Source organism: Stomoxys calcitrans, chromosome 2 (assembly GCF_963082655.1).
Source record: "Stomoxys calcitrans chromosome 2, idStoCalc2.1, whole genome shotgun sequence".
Lineage (NCBI taxonomy): Eukaryota > Metazoa > Arthropoda > Insecta > Diptera > Muscidae > Stomoxys > Stomoxys calcitrans.
This window is the reverse complement of record NC_081553.1, coordinates 162731964-162749998: the sequence shown is the minus strand read 5'-3', so window position 1 is coordinate 162749998 and position 18035 is coordinate 162731964. Positions and strand designations below refer to the sequence as shown.

The following is an 18035-nucleotide window of genomic DNA, read 5'->3' as shown; positions in this document are numbered from 1 at the left end:
GAATTCCCCAATTTATTTATTTTTTTTTATTTTTTTATTTTTTTTTATAGTCGAGACAAATTTTATCAAGTAGCGAACTGTTTGATTTGTTTAGTTTATTTTACACCATATTTCTTTGTTTGCGGATGAACGACCGAACCGCTTGAAATCAATATTGCAACTATGAAAATGGAAAATCATCCGCCTTGTACGAAGTGGCCAAAAGAAAAGTATTTCTCGAAGCAGCATTCAACATTCACTGTCAATGTTGCCCCACTAGAACAAGTTGCTCCATGGCTTTTCTAGTTTTCATTTCAGTTCAATTGCCATTCGACAACCTGTGGCCGTCAGCCAACATTGGTTGACTGACGAATGAAGTGGGGGGTAAAGGCGTTCTGGCCGTCACTAGGCCAACCAACATCCAGTCTAATTGGGGTTATTAAATACTGACAAGTAATCATCTCCAATAAAGCTTAAATTTTTAACTGTTTGCCACATTTGGCGAATACAAAAACGAAAACATAGGAAAGATGGGGAACTTCTATTGTATCACAATCTACAAAAGCAATTAGAAATGCTTAAAATTGCAGTACGGCCAAAACATATTGTATTCCATCAGCAAATGTGGCGGCCATTGGCTTCGTGGCTGCATTTACATAAGTAACCATCGCCAATAGTTTCAAATGCATGATCTAACAATGAATTGCAGGAAAAATTTCAAATTTAATTGTCAAGTCATAGTGGGGAGTAGCTGAGTTGAATCTTTCTTCTAGCACCCATTGCTATATAGCCATGCATGGCCAGAATATTCATAGCTTCCCTCTAAGCATACGTTTCCTTCTCCTATGTTGTCCACCTTGACTTGGTTTGTGCCCTCAATGTTTTTTTGACTTGTTTCCTTCTCACTTGACCCACTTCCATATTAAGCTGTGACTACGTTCTGTATTTTGCCGTTAGCTTAGAAGCGCTTTTGTGCTAGTAATTCTGGCCGAGATTATTTATGCCGATTGAGAGACATAAATTCTAAGCAATTTCCTTCGTTTTATTTAAAAAATGAAACCAGATTAAGTTTGATTTGGGAAAAGTAATTTTTGTTGTCACTAGCCACTTAAAATTCGTTTGAAGACTTTTATTTAGATGTTTAAAATTAAATGTAAGAAGATTTGTCATACCTCTATTGCCAGTGTACAAGTACTTTGTTTTAGAGTTTGCACCAAATATCCATTTCCAACCCTACAAGGCATGTATATTCTAAGCCAAGTAAACGCCGCACTATTTACCCTTTTTCGCGGAAATTCGAAACAGTAAGTTGCACTAGTCCTCTCAATATCCGAGCTGAGTGGAATATCCATATAGACCGATCAGCTGATTTAGGGCCTCAAGCACAAAAAATTGCATTTATTACCTGATTTCATTGAAATTTGTAACAGAGAGTTGTACTCTGCTTAACCTGAGTAAAGTTAAGCAGATCATATTTCTTTTATTTGAAATTATTGATGGGGGTATACTAATCTATTTATTCCGTTTGTAACACCACGTAAAAATCGTCTAATTCTTGATCGTCTCGTCGTTCTGAATCGATCTAGCATTTTCCATCAGTTCGTCCGTCTGTCGAAATTACGATGGGGGTCGAACGCGTAAAGCTAGCCGCTTGAAATTTTGCACAGATATTTACTGTCGATGTAAGTCGTTGGAGATTGGAAATTGGTCATATCGGCTCAGATTTAAATACAGCTCCCATGTAAACCGATCTCCTGAATTGACTTCTTAAGCCACTGGAATCCGGAATTTTTTTCCAATTTGGCTGAAATGTACCAAGAATGGTCTATAACCGGATATAGCTCCTATATAAACCGATCTCCCGATTTGACTTCTTGAGTCCTTACAAGACGCAATTTTTGTCCGATTTGGCTGAAATTTTCCATGCGGTGTTCTATTACAACTTCCAACAACTGTGCAAAATACGGTCCAAATCAGTCTATAATCTGATATAGCTGAAACTTTGCACATTCGTTCTGTTATGACTTCCAACAACTGTGTCAAGTACGGTCCAAAAAAACATAAAATTATGCCCTTCCACTAAATTTATTTTGTTTAAAATTTTAGCAGTTCCAAGATTCAGCCCGGTCGAACTTAGCACGCTTTTTCTTGTTATTCCCACCACCGAAGGATGTGGGTATATTCATTTAGTCAATGTTTGCAACACATCGAAATATCCATTTTCGACCCTATAATGTATATATAATCTTGATCAGCGTAAAAATCTAAGACGATCTAGCCATGTCCGTCCGTCTGCCTGTTGAAATCACGCTACAGTTTTCAAAAATAGAGATATTGAGCTGAAACTTTGCACAGATTCTGTTTTTGTCCATAAGCAGATTAAGTTCGATGATGAGCTATATCGGACTATATCTTGATATAGCCCCCATATAGATCGATCCGACGATTTAGGGTCTTAAGGCAATAAAAGCCGCATTTATTATCCGATTTTGCTGAAATTTGAGACAGTGAGTTGTCTTGGGCCTTTCGACATCTTTCTTTAATTTCGTCCTGATGGATCAGATTTGGATATAGCTGCCATATAGACCGATCTCTCGATTTAAGGTCTTGTGCCCATAAAAAACGCATTTATTGTCCGATATCGCCCAAATTTGGGATAGTGAGTTAAGTTAAGCCCCTTGACATACTTCTGCAATATGGCACAGATCGGTCTAGATTTGGATATAGCTGTCATATAGACCGATTTCTCGGTTTTAGGTTTTGGGGCCATAAAAAGCGCAATTATTGTCCGATGTCGCGGAAATTTGGGACAGTGAGTTGTGTTAGGCCCTTCGACATCCTTCTGTAATTTCACTCAGATCAGTCCAGATTTGGATATAGCTGCCATATAGACCGATCTCTTTATTTAATATTTTGGACCATAAAAGGCGCATTTATTGTCCGATGTTGCCGAAATTTGGGACAGACAGTTAAGTTAAGCCTCTCCACATAATTCTGCAATTTGGTCTATATCGATCAAGATTTGCATATAGCTGCCATATAGACCGATATCTCGATTTAAAGTCTTGGCCCCAAAAAAGGTGCATTTAACTTAAATTTGACACAGTGACTTATGTTGGAGTTCTCGACATCCATGTTGTATATGGTTTAGATCGGTTTATTTTTAGATATAGCTACTAAAAAGACCTATATTTTGGTATACACAATTGAACAATAACTTGTACTTATTAGTATTGTAGTAGTATTAGTAGTAGTAGTAGTATTTGTAGTAGTATGTGTTCCATAATGATACCGAAAGCTATACTGACATCCATCTGGCCCCTTTAGCCAAGTCGACAGCCTTCTTACTCCGCTATAGCCCGTTTCTCCTTCTTAGTCTCCAAAACTGTCCGGGTTGTTTGATCCCTAATAGCCGATTCACAATATGTAAAGAAATTTACGCTTGCTGGGTCCTGGATTTCCTGTTAACATATCTTAAAACTAAAAAATCTAATAAAATGTATTTGGCGGTAAAGCACAATGTTAGCTCTCAAATTTGGATTGACACAAGAAGAACTCGTATATCTTTGAAAATGTATGCTCTGTGGTAGGTCTGTAGATTAAAGATTATAAATTGGATTAGAAATACAGTAAGAAACCAATAAATGTGGATGCGAAAGACCATATAGCTCTGAGTGCCTTAATGATTGGGACCAAACTCCAAAAATTATTAAAAATAAACTTTTTTACTAAAAATCCTTTTTAGGGTGTAGCGAAACGCACCGGGCCAATACATGTAGTTAACGATAAATGTCACATAAATGTGTACTTTGATTACGAATTTCATTCTTTGTTAAAAACAAAAATCACTAATGGATCCTCCTCTCCAATTTTCACCATTATAGTGGCACACGAATTCCAGCTCCTTTAAAGTATGGACTGGTTAAGCATGCATGTCCGTTTAGGACGCCCAATATTGATACTTGGCCTAAATTAAGATGTGTGATTCGTACTTTACTGTAAATGCCTACCATTTAAAGTTTTAATACCTCCCACCATAGGATGGGGATATACTAATTTCGTCGTTCCACTGGTAACACATGACATGTTAAGTCGATATAGCCATGTCCGTCCGTCTGTCTGTGGTAAGCGCGCTTACTTTCGAAGCAGTTAAGAGAAACGGCTCTTGAAATTATGCACAAATTCTTCCTGTTAGTACAGGTAGGTTGAAATTGTAAATGGGCCATATCGGTCACTATTTAGATATAGCTCCCATATAAACCGATCTTCCGATTATAGTTCTTGAACCTCTAGAGATCGCAACTCTGATTTGGCTATGTTTCCTATGACATTCAACAGATGTGCCAAGTATGATCCGAATCGGTTCAAAACCTGATATATGTCCCCTATAAACCGATCTCCTGTTTTTACTTCTTGAGCATCTAGAGATCGCAATTCTAATCGGATTTAGCTAAAACTTTGTACTATGACCTTTCCTATGACATTCAACTGATGTGCCAAGTATGGTCCGAATTGGGGTAAAACCTGGTACAGCTCCATTATAAACTAGTCTCACGATTTTACTTCTTGAGCCCCTATAGGGCGTAATTCTTATCCGATGAGTTTGAAATTTTGCACAATAGCATCTACTATGGTCTCCAACATCCAAACTAAGTATGGCCCGAATCGCTTCACAACCTGATATAGCTCCAATAGCATAGCAGTTCTTATCCATTATCCTTTGTTTGCATATAAAGAGAACTTGGCAAATGCGATTCATCGTGGATAATATATAAGCTTGTTTCAGTTCCCAGACTTTTATAGTGCAGGTGCAGTAAGAGTGGTGATTTTATACCCACCATCGAACGATGGCGGTATATCCATTTTGTCATTCCTTTTGTAACAGATTGAAATATCCATTTTCCACCCTAGGTTAGGTTAGGTTCGAAGATGGGCTATATTGGACTATATCTTGATATAGCCCCAATATATACCGATCACCCGATTTAAGGTCTTAGTCCATTAAAGCCACATTTATTTACCGATTTAGCTAAAATTTGAGACAGTGAGTTTTTTTAGGCCGCCTGATATCCTTGTTCAATGCGGCTTAGATCGGTACAGATTTGGATATAGCTGCCATATAGACCGATCTCGCGATTTAAGGCCTTGTACTCATAAAAGAAGCTTTTATTGTCCGATTTCGCTGAATTTTGGGATAGTTAGTTATGTTAGGCCCCTAGACATCCTTGTACAATTTGTGCCATATCGGTTCAGATTAAGGTGGAGGTGCCATGTAGACCTATCAATCTTTTAAGGTTTTGGGTCCACAATTGGCCTACTTACTGTCCGATTTCGCTGAAATTTGGAACTGAGAGTTGTGTGTTAGACTCTTCGATATTCCTGTTCAATACGGCCAAGATCGGTAAAGATTTGGATGTAGCTGCCATAGATACCGATCCCCTGATATAAGTCATTAGGCCTATAAAAGGTGAATTTATTAACCAATTTCTCCAAAATTTAATACAGTGAGTTCTGTAAGGCCCTTCGATATTCATACCCGGTGGTATGGTCAAGATCGGGCTATATTGGTATATAACTTTCTTATATGCCGATTTCCCGATTTAAATTCCTTGGACAATCGAAGCACGTTTATAACTCAATTTGGCTGAAATTTTACTCAATGGGCTGTGTTAGGCTCTTCGACATTCCTGTTGAATATGACCCATATTAGACTATACTTAGATATAGATACCATATAGACCAATCTCCCGATTTAAGGTCTTGGACCTTTAAAATGCGCAATTATTGTCTGATTTTGCTGAAATTTGGCACAGTGAGCCCTTTAAAGCTTTCCGAAATCCGTGTCCTATCAAGTTCAGATCGGTCTGTATTTGGATATAGCCATCATATACATATACCGATCTCCAGATTTAAGTTCTTATGCCCATAAAAGGTGTATTTTTTAACCGATGAATTTGGTGCCATGAGTTGTGTTGGACAAATTTTAATAATTTTGTTGCCGCAGAGGATTGAACTCATGATCTCATGTTTGGTAGCATCCTCTAGCCTTCATCATCTTATTTATGAAATAACTCAATAAGTATTGCTGCACAGTAATAAGTATCTCAAATAATTACATTTAAAACAAGTAAAAAGGCGTTAAGTTCGGCCGGACCGAACTTTGGATACCCACCACCTCGGATATATATGTAAACCACCTTTCATCAAATCCGGTGAAAATTGCATATGTTCCGATTTGGACCAAATACTAATAAGTACAAGTCATTGTTCAATTGTGTATAACAAAATATTGGTCTTTTTTGTAGCTATATCTAAAAATAAATCGATCTGAACCATATACAACATGGATGTTGAAAAGTCGTACATAAGTCACTGTGTCAAATTTCAGTTATTCGGATTATAAATGCGCCTTTTATGGGGCCAAGACTTTAAATCGAGATACCGGTCTATATGGCAGCTATATGCAAATCTTGATCGATCTAGACCGAATTGCATAAAAATGTGGAGGGGTTTAACTTAACTCTCTGTCCCAAATTTCGGCAACATCGGACAATAAATGCGCCCTTATGGGCCCAAATTAAACCGAGAGATCGGTCTATATGGAAGCTATTTCCAAATCTGGATCGATCTGAGTCAAAATGAAGTAGGAGGTCGAAGGGCCTAACACAACTCACTATCCTAAATTTCAGCGAAATCGGACAATAAATGCGCCTTTTATGGGCCTAAGACCCTAAATCAGAGGATCGGTCTATATAGCAGCTATATCCAAATCTGGGCCGTAAGGCAGAAGTGTGTTAAGGGCTCTAATACAACTCACTGTCTCAAATCTCGGCGACGTCGGACTATAAATGCGCCTTTTATGGGCCCAAAACATTAAATCAAGGGATCGGTCTATATGACAGCTGTAACCAAATGTGGACCGAACTGTGCCAAATTAACAAAGGATGTCGAAGGGTCTAAGAAAACTCACTGTCCCAAATTGCAGCAAAATCGGATAATAAATGTTGCTTTAATAGGCCTAAGACCCTACATTGGAGTATCGGTCTATATGGCAGCTATAACCAAATCTGGAACGATCCGGGCCAAATTAACGAAGAATGTCGAAGGGTTTAAGATAACTCACTGTCCAAAATTTCAGCAAAATCGGATAATAAATGTTGCTTTAATGGGCCTAAGACCCTAAATTGGAGTATCGGTCTATATGGCAGCTATAACCAATTCTAAACCGATCTGGGCCAGATTGACGAAGGAGGTGGAAGGGCCTAACACAACTCACTGTCCCAAATTTCAGCAAAATCGGATATTATATGTGGTTTTTATTGGCCTAAGACCCAAATCGGCGGATCGGTCTATAAATACCCACCACCGAAGGATGGGGGTATATTAATTTTGTCATTCCGTTAGCAACACATCGAAATATCCATTTCCGACCCTATATAGTATATATATTCTTGATCAGCGTAAAAATCTAAGACGATCTAGACATGTTCGTCCGTCTGTCCGTCTGTCTGTTGAAATCACGCTACAGTCTTCAAAAATAGAGATATTGAGCTGAAACTTTGCACAGATTCTTTTTTTGTCCAAAAGCAGGTTAAGTTCGAAGGTGGGCTATATCGGACTATATCTATATATAGCCCCCATATAGACCGATCCGCCGATATTGGGTCTTATGCCCATAAAAGCCACATTTATTATCAGATTTTGCTGAAATTTGGGACAGTGAGTTGTGTAAGGCCCTTCGACATCCTTCGTCAATTTGCCTCAGATCGGTCCAGATTTGGATATAGCTGCCATATAGACCGATCTCTCGATTTAATGTTTTGGGCGCATAAAAGCCGCATTTATTGTCCAATGTTGCCGAAATTTGGGACAGAATGTTAAGTTAAGCCCTTCAAATGTTTCTGTAATTTGGTCTAGATCGATCAAGTATTAGATATAGCTGCCATACAGACCGATATCTCGATTTAAAGACTTGGCCCCGAAAAAGGCGCATTTATAATACGATTTAACTGAAATTTGACACATTGACTTATGTTAGGCTTTTCGACATCCATGTTGTATATGGTTCAGAGTGGTTTATTTTTAGATATAGCTACTAAAAAGACCAATATTTTTGTTATACACAATTGAACAATGACTTGTATCTATTAGTATTTGGTCCAAATCGGATCATATTTCGATATAACTGCTATGGAACATAAGGTATGCAGTTTTCACTGGATTTTGATGAAAGGTGGTTTACATATATACCCGAGGTAGTGGGTATCCAAAGTACGGCCTGGCCGAACTTAACACGTTTTTACTTGTTTTTTTCTTTGTATGTTCTAGTTAACTATAGCCAAGAGGGGCCATTGGGCCACATAAATATCGACTATACTTTGTGATCTGTTAGTCTACTTGTCACCAGAGGCATACAGATTCCAGTTCCTCTGGAATGTGAATGGGAGTTCCCGGTATCTGAAGGATAACAAAGTGTGCGTAGCCACTGCATGACCAACGCAGTGGTCGCAGCAATTTGTCTAGCCACAATATCCTGGGGTATTAGGTTTAGCATTAAATTCAGTGCATCAGTTGGTGTCGTCTTCAGCGCGGCTGAGTATTGAACAGTAGGTGGACTATTATAGGTCTTACAACTGCAGTACACACCCAGTGCATGAGAAGCGGCTTAAACCGCCGCTCTCCTCCCACTAATGGATCTCTTGCAGGTGTATATGACAATAATTGATTTTCTTGCCTTTCCCAAAATATTTGATTTGAAGTTCAACAAGTAAAAGCGTGCTAAGTTCGGCCGGGCCGAATCTTATATACCCTCCACCATGGATCGCATTTGTCGAGTTCTTTTCCGGGCATCTCTTCTTTGGGAAAAAAGGATATAAGAAAAGATTTCCTCTGCTATTAGAGTGATATCAAGATATGGTCCGGTATGGACCACAATTAAATTATATGTTGGAGGCCTGTGTAAAATGTCAGCCAATTCGAATATGAATTGCGCCCTTTGGGGGCTCAAGAAGTAAAATAGAGAGATCGATTTATATGGAAGCTGTATCGGGCTATAGACCGATTCAGACCATAATAAACACGTATGTTGATGGTCATGAGAGAATCCGTCGTGCCAAAATTCATTCAAATCGGATAAGAATTGCGCCCTCTAGAGGCTCAAGAAGTCAAGACCCAAGATCGGTTTATATGACAGCTATCTCAGGTTATAGACCGATTTGAACCATTCTTAGCATAGTTGTTGGATATCATGACAAAACACGTAGTGCCAAAATTCATTCAAATCGGATAAGAATTGCGCCCTCTAGAGGCTCAAGAAGTCAAGACCCAAGATCGGTTTATATGACAGCTATATCAAAACATGGACCGATATGGCCCATTTACAATACCAACCGACCTACACTAATAAGAAGTATTTGTGCAAAATTTCAAGCGGCTAGCTTTACTCCTTCGGAAGTTAGCGTGCTTTCGACAGACAGACGGACGGACGGACGTACGGACGGACGGACGGACAGACGGACGGACATGGCTAGATCGACATAAAATGTCACGACGATCAAGAATATATATACTTTATGGGGTCTCAGACGAATATTTCGAGTAGTTACAAACAGAATGACGAAATTAGTATACCCCCCATCTTATGGTGGAGGGTATAAAAACACTCAGGTATTTTTCGGTTTCAATACATGTTCTATGTTCTCTCCTCCCAAGGAGGCAGATGCACCTTTGGACTACTTGTATCTTCCGTCGAAAAGAACTGCTTCTGTCTGAGGTGGACTTATGTCTCTAAAAGTGCCAAGAGGCTTTCCTTAACTAGTCACGTCATCAGCATACGTGTCCACCTTTACAGCTTCTTCTTCCAGAGACAATAATATATTGCTAATGGATATATTCCGCAGTGATGGAGAAGTCTCTCTGCAGGTGTCCCCATTCTAACCCATTTTTACAGATCTACACATACCAAGTTTGCCGTAAAGCCTGTTTTAGTAAGGAAGTTAGTAATAAAATTCCTCATGGTAGTATTGATACCTAGAAACTCCATCTCCTTCATGAATGACGTCTGTTTTGCTCAAAGCACCCATTAATGTTAAGATTTGTCACCAATGTGTATACCTTGACATGAATCGGACCTTTTATATAGTCGACTAGGTCGTAAAGAGCTGTTTCAGATGACCTTTTCCTGCTATACGCATGCTGTTGGCGGGACAACCTGTCTCCGGTGATTTTTGCCCTCAGAAATGTTTCTTATAAGGGATGCACAAGCCGAATGATGAACCCATGACAGCATGCAATTGTCCTGCTGGGTTATGCCGTACACATAAAATAACAGACACAACCCATCGTAACAGCATACGACACTTATAAAGGCATGCACCCAAGCCCATGTGCGGCATGGCGTGCAATAACAGCGGTATGTAGGTGACGATCATTACAGGTATATCAAAAACAAAATAGAAAACCGTTAAGCGTTATTTTTTCCATTGGGCTATTTCAAACGCGAATGAGCTAAGCAAAGAAATGATTGCATTGAAGTGAGAAAAAAGCATTTAAGAGAACTTCTAAGCGAAATATAAAATGTTTTATTTTCTCATTCAATAAAGGCAAATAAAAATTATTTTGTTACCATATTATGTCATGTTTTGGGAAAAAATTGGCTTGTAAAAAATCGGTAATTTACTAAATTTTAAAAACTCAACAAAAATTGTTTTAAAAATAAAATTTCTTTAAACCCATTCAGTTTCCAATAGTATTTCCTGCTGTTTATTTTTATACCCACCACTGAAGGATGGGGGTATATTCAGTTTGTCATTCCGTTTGCAACACATCGAAATATCCATTTCCGACCCTATAAAGTATATATGTATATTCTTGATCAGCGTAAAAATCTAAGACGATCTAGACATGTCCGTCCGTCTGTCTGTTGAAATCACGCTACAGTCTTCAAAAATAGAGATATTGAGCTGAAACTTTGCACAGATTCTTTTTTTGTCCATAAGCAGGTTAAGTTCGAAGATGGGCTAACTCGGACTTTATCTTGATATAGCCCCCATATAGACCGATCCGTCGATTTAGGGTCTTAGGCCCATAAAAGCCACATTTATTATACGATTTTGCTAAAATTTGGGACAGTGAGTTGTGTTAGGCCTTTCGACAACCTTCGCCAATTTGGCTCAGATCGGTCCACATTTGGATATAGCTGCCATATAGAGCGATCCTCCAATTTAGAGTCTTAGGCCCATAAAAGCCACACTTATTACCCGATTTTGCTGAAATTTGGGACAGTGAGTTGTGATAAGCCCTTCGACATCCTTCGTCAATTTGCCCCAGATCAGTCCAGATTTGGATATAGCTGCCATATAGACCGATCCCCTGATTTAGGGTTTTAGGCCCATAAAAGCCACATTTATTACCCGATTTTGTTGAAATTTCGGACAGTGAGTTGTGTTAGGCCCCTCGACATCCTTCGTCAATTTGGCTCGGTCCACATCGGTCCAGATTTGGATATAGCTGCCATATAGCCCGATCTCTCGATCTAAGTTTTGGGGTCATAAAATGCGCGTTTATTGTCCGATGACGCCGAAATTTGGGACGGTGAGTTGCGTTAGGCCCTTCGATATCCTTTTTAAATTTGATCCAGATCCGTCCAGATCTGCCATATAGACCGATATCCCGATTTATAGTCTTGGTCCCATAAAGTCGCATTTATAATCCGATTTCACTTAAATTTTACACAGTGACTTATGCCAAGCATTTCGACATCCGTTTAGTACATGATTCAAATCGGTTTAATTTTAGATATAGCTACTTAAAAGACCAATATTTTGTTATACGCAGTTGAAAAATGACTTGTACTTATAAGTATTTGGTCCAAATCGGAACATATAAGACCAATATTTTGTTATACGCAGTTGAAAAATGACTTGTACTTATAAGTATTTGGTCCAAATCGGAACATATTTCGATATTGCGGCTATGGGGCATAAGGTTTGCATTTTCACCGGACTTTGACGAAAGGTGTTTTACATATATACCCGAGGTGGTGGGTATCCAAAGTTCGGCCCGGCCGAACTTAACGCCTTTTTACTTGTTAAATATTAGTATGGCGATAAGCCATGTCATGAGCATTTAGTAACTAACATAATTAAAAGAATTTTTTTAATTTTAATACTCTACACCACCACTGTGGTATAGGGCCACAATTTTGGTCCGATCTTTACAATATTTGGCACGAAGTGTTTTCTTTGAAGTTTCAATAGGAGTGTAAAATTTCATAAAAATCAGTTCAAATTTAGATATAGCACCCAAATATATCTTTTATCCGATTTGGACTATAAAGGCTGTAGTAGGCACAATTTTGGGCCGATTTCTAAAAAATTTAGCGTGAGTTGTTTACTTTAAAGTCTTAATGCCATTGCAAAATTTCATACACAATCCCATGCATATCTTTTATCCGATATGGTTATTAAGGCTGTAGAATCCACTATATTAGTCCGATCTTAACAAGATGTAGTACGAGGTGTTTTATTTGACGTCTTAATACGTGTGCAAAATTTCATAAAATTCTGTTTAGATTTAGATATGGTCCCCGATATATCCTTCATCTGAAATAGACTTTAGCCTGTAGAAACCACAATTTTGGTCTTATTTTGCATGAGACGTTATATTTGACGTTCCAATACTTTCGCAAAATTTCATTAAAATCGGTCCTGATTTAGATATTGCTCGAATGTACATATTTTATCCGATATGGAATTTTAAGGCAGTAAAAGCCACAATTTTGGTCACATCTCTACAATATAGGTCGTGAGATGTTCTATTTAACGTCCCAGTATGTGTCATTAAAATTGGCACTGGTTCCAATATAACTCCTATATAATCTTTTATCCGATTTGGCCTTTTAAGGATGTGGAAATCCAAATTTGTTGTCCTATCGTAGGAAAATCTTACAAGGTTCTATTTGATATTTCAATAGGTATCCAAATTAAAGTCTAACTAGATTTCGAGATAAGTTCTACATTTAAAAAAGTACTACGTCGACCAGGTGGTGTAGGGTATTATAAAGTCGGCTCCGCCCAACTTTTGCCTTTCCTTGATCATTCCATGTCCGTCTGTCTGTTGAAATTACGCTACAGTCTTTAACAAGTAAAAAGGCGTTAAGTTCGGCCGGGCCGAACTTTGGATACCTACCACCTCACTGTGTAAAATTTCAGTGAAATCGGAAAATGCGCTTTTTATGGGACAAAGACTTAAATCGAGAGATCGGTCTATATGGCAGCTATATTCAAATCTGGACCGATCTGGGCAAAATTGAAGAAGGACGTCGAAGAGCCTAACTAATCTCACTGTCTCAAATTTCAGCGACATCGGACAATAAATGCTTCCTTTATGGCCCCAAAACCTAAAACCTTGATATCGGTCTATATGGCGGCTATAGCTAAATCTGGACCGATCTGTGCGATATTGCAGAAGTATGTCAAGGGGCTTAACCTAACTCACTGTCCCAAATTTCGGCGACATCGGACAATAAATGAGCATTTTATGGGCCCAAAACCTTAAATCAAGAATCGGTCTATATGACAGCTATATCCAAATCTGAACCGATCTGGGCCAAATTGAAGAAAGATGTCGAAGGGCTTAACACAACTCACTGTCCCAAATTTCAGCCAAATCGGATAGTAAATGTGGCTTTTATGGACCTAACACCATAAATCGGAGGTTCGGTCTATATAGCAGCTGTATCCAAATCTGGACCGATCTGAGCCAAATTGACGAAGGTTGTCGAAAGGCCTAATACAACTCACTGTCCCAAATTTTAGCAAAATCGTATAATAAATGTGGCTTTTATGGGCCTAAGACCCTAAATCGACGGATCGGTCTATATGGGGGCTATATCAAGATAAAGTCCGAGTTAGCCCATCTTCGAACTTAACCTGCTTATGGACAAAAAAAGAATCTGTGCAAAATTTCAGCTCAATATCTCTATTTTTAAAGACTGTAGCGTGATTTCAACAGACAGACGGACGGACATGTCTAGATCGTCTTAGATTTTTACGCTGATCAAGAATATATATATTTTATAGGATCGCAAATGGATATTTCGATGTATTGCAAACGGAATGACAAAATGAATATACCCCCATCCTTCGGTGGTGGGTATAAAAATAGAGATATTGAGCTGAAACTTTGCACAGATTCTTTTTTTTTATTTTTGTCCATAAGCAGGTTAAGTTCGAAGATGGGCTATATCTTGATATAGCCCCCATATAGACATAAAAGCCACATTTATTATCCCATTTTGCTAAAATTTAGGACAGTGGGTTGTGTTAGGACCTTCGATAGCCCTCTTCAATTTGGCCCAGATTAGTTCAGATCTAGACCGATCTCTCGATTTAAGGTTTTGGGCCCATAAAAGACGCAGTATAAGTCGATTTCACTGATCTATGTTAGGTTTTCGACATCCGTGTCGTAAATGTTTCAGATCGGTTTATTTTTAAATATAGCTACTTAAAAGACCAATATTTTGTTATACACAATTGAACAATGACTGGTACTTATTAATATTTGGTCCACATCGGAACATAGCTGCTATGGGGCAAAAGGTATGTATTTTTCACCGGATTTTGACGAAAGGTGGTTTACATATATACCCGAGGCGGTGGGTATAAAAAGTTCGGCCCGACCGAACTTAACACCTTTTTACTTGTTAAAATTTAAACCGTTGGCTGATGTATTGCAGGTATGCCGTGATGCTATGATAACAGTCAATGGCATTGTGGTTGTTTCGGCATTGCAACATATGGCAAGGTGTTGTCGCTCAGCACTCATTGTATGATGTTGAGTTGATGATCGCATATCGTAGCAATGCATTTGTTTTCGACAGATGGCATTAATAGAGAAAAAAATTACATTTACAGGACGAAAAATTTCGCCTTCGCATGGTAAGGGTTTCCTGCTTTGAAATGAAAAGGTCCGTTGTATATCTTCATCCCACAAGTATATATGACTTGCTGATAAGCAAATTGCAAGTGAGTTGCGCATGAACATTCCACTAAGGAGCAGGGGCAAACTTCTCACATATCAATGAGTGCAGTCCGATTCAAGTTTAAGCTCAATGATAAGAATAGAATATATCGCCAGAAGCCAAGGAGCAAGTCAATCGAACACAGCTTGTAATTCAACCAGTGATACATCATTATGGCCTGGTGATTTAAAGGAGTCTAAACTTTTTATGGCCCAAAAGATTTCGACTTAGACACAGTTTTCCCAATATCCACCGACAAATGCATATCAGTGGCAAACTCTTCTAGCACCACATTGGACAGTGGACAAAAAAAAGTTAGTGTTAACATAGATCTCTACAATTTTGCACAGAGTTATATTTGAATGTAATATAGAAAAAATGTGAAGTATTGTCCGCATCGGTCTATAACCTGATGTAGCTTCCATATAAACCGTTTTCACGATTATATTTCTCGAGCCTTCAGGGGAGTAATTATTAGCCGATTTGGCTGGTTATACGTTTCAACAACTTCCACAAGTATGGCCCCGCTGCTATAGCTCCCACATAATCCGAACTTCCGATTTAACTTCTTGAACCCCATTATCCGATTTGGCTGAAATTTTTCTTCGCTCAGCTATATATACGAGTTCTGGGGTTCTAAAATAAGGTTATGCCATATTTCGCATGGTTGTTGGAGTTTCCAGGAGAAGTCATTGTCCAACATCTAAGCCAAACCGGATATGAATTGCGCACTCTAGAAATTGAAGAAGAACAATAGGGAGATTGGTTTATATTGACGCTATCGTTGTTTTCACAGACAGGGGGGTGGACTGAGGGACGGACGGGCATGGCTAGGTCGAGTTAAATGTCACGACGATCAAAAATACAATACGGTCGAAGGTCAATATTTCACAGGAACGTAGACGATCAAACTACTTTGTAGGGTCGGGAATAGGTAGTTCGATGTGTAGCAAAGGGAATGACAAATTTTTTTAATCAAAAATAAACGAAAAGAATGTCAAAACTAAATTTTTTACTTTTGAGCAATGGAGTGGTGTTTTGACCATAGTGCTCTGAGCCCACCTTACTCTAATCTTATAAATGTTTTTTGTTTGTGTGCTTGTAGAAATTCATGATTTTTCTCCCTATTTCTTTTTTGGAAAAATTTCTATATTCGATTAACTTAACGGTTTATATAGACGCTATCGTTTTTAGCTGGTATTAGGTACATTAGATTGAAAATATACAAAAGCGGATAAGTGCGTTGCTTTTTTTGAGTTCAAAAATTGCTAAGAATTTCATTAAGAATAATAAGTAAAATGTGTTAGATTTTTGTTTCATTTACATCCACATACTTCCTTCAATTCTGAAACCTGAAATGCAGTTGCAGACAGTGTGTTATTTTTTGCTTATAAGCTGGAGATTCCGTCGACTAGCCATATAAAACACATTTTTCGTCACTAACCCAAAATTGAAAAATTCCTGTTTTTCAACATTGAAGGTGCTATGCTGGAGCATGGTTAAAAAGTGTTCCATAGACAACAATGACAAAACCGCATACTCTTGTGCCTGTTACAGCTGAGTATTGAGGTCATGTACCACTCGGTGGTTTTATTCAGGACATTAGGCTTTTTTAGGCGAATTTGTTGTCTGCTATTTGGGAAAATCCCATTGCTGGCTTTGGTTTCACTGATGTGGTTCATATTAGAAAGTATTTTTTAAAGTTTCCTTAACTCTCGCAGACGCAAAACGCAAAGAGGCCATATGGCCGAATTAACAATTTGATTGGAGAGGAAGTGAGTAAACTTGCATTATGTTCACAATGTGAAAAATTATAGATTCTGACATAAATCACCTGTCAATTATAGAAGTCTCACATCCCACGCAACCCTGGTAAGCATCATGGGCGGTAATTCAATTACCTGTAGAAGATTTACACGCAGAGGGAACTTGATAGGAATATGAAAACCGTTAAGGCAAATTGGAATCGTGAAGGACTATAAAAACCACAGAATGCAACAGGATAGCACGGCAGTCATTGTCTTACATTCGAATCGAATACCACGAGAACATGTACCAGCAACACCGAATTCGTCTCTCAATGGTTTTCTTTGCATATGCCGCCTTCTGCTTATTTTGGATACCCATGACTTTGGCAAGAAATGTGGACAACACTAAGAATGAGATTCACGATGGCCTATCGGGTAACTTTGGAAAAACCAACAACCAATTAAACACTCCTGGTTCACCCGGATACTATGCAGCAAAAAGAAGTCTTCACTCCTTGCTATTCGGTCCCAGAGAATACCAGCCCAAGGCTCATGGCAAAACTTCTGCCAACATGGATTTGGTGGACTTCCTGCTGGAATATGAGGACGACGATAGGAACAAGCGTTTCGATGATTATGGGCACATGCGATTCGGCAAACGTGGCGGAGAGGAACAGTTCGATGACTACGGACACATGCGCTTTGGCAGAAGCATTTAAATTCATTCCCTTCTGAATTCGACTATCGGACATCCTCGTAACTGCTGCCTGCAAATGTGTTTTTAAATTGGGGTCTTAATGAATCACGTCAGTCACACTGGAAATTATTTTAAATGCTTTTATTTTGAGTAAAATTGTAAATAAAATTATATATATCAATGTATATTGCAAGAAGTTGTGAGTTGCAGTTTTATAATAACCGTTAAAGAAAAGGTTGTAACATTTTAAGACAATTTAGCAATGTCCGTCCGTCTGTCTGTATGTCGGTAACTTTCGAATGAGTAAAGTCAGGTGCTTGCAATTTTACACAAATACTTTGTATTAGTGAAGGTATTAACTGCTGCTTCTAGGACTTAAAAAGTTAAGTCGAAGTACCACTTTATAAGGCGAAGTACCACTATATCCAAAATCTAATCCGATATGAGAATTCCCAACGACATACATCAATAAGAAGTATCTGTTCAAAATTTCGTTCAGCTAGCTCTACGCGTTCGACCGCTATCTTGATTTCCACAGATGGACGGATAGACCGATATGGCTAAATCGACTTAGAATGTGAAGACGATC

The 18035-nt window shown here is 38.5% G+C and overlaps 1 protein-coding gene across 1 annotated transcript; it reads left to right on the top strand.

Annotated features, from left to right (window-relative positions):
• Positions 1-17029: 17029 nt before the first annotated feature.
• Positions 17030-17631, top strand: LOC106093564 (callisulfakinin). Its single transcript, XM_013260633.2, has one exon. It carries the CDS (start codon positions 17052-17054, stop codon positions 17466-17468), a length of 417 nt encoding a protein of 138 aa, XP_013116087.2. The 5' UTR covers positions 17030-17051; the 3' UTR covers positions 17469-17631.
• Positions 17632-18035: the final 404 nt, after the last annotated feature.

What these genes read in the sequence shown, in the direction of transcription:
- LOC106093564 (XM_013260633.2), top strand. Translation starts at nt 17,052, where the DNA reads ATGTACCAGCAACACCGAATTCGTCTCTCAATGGTTTTCTTTGCATAT.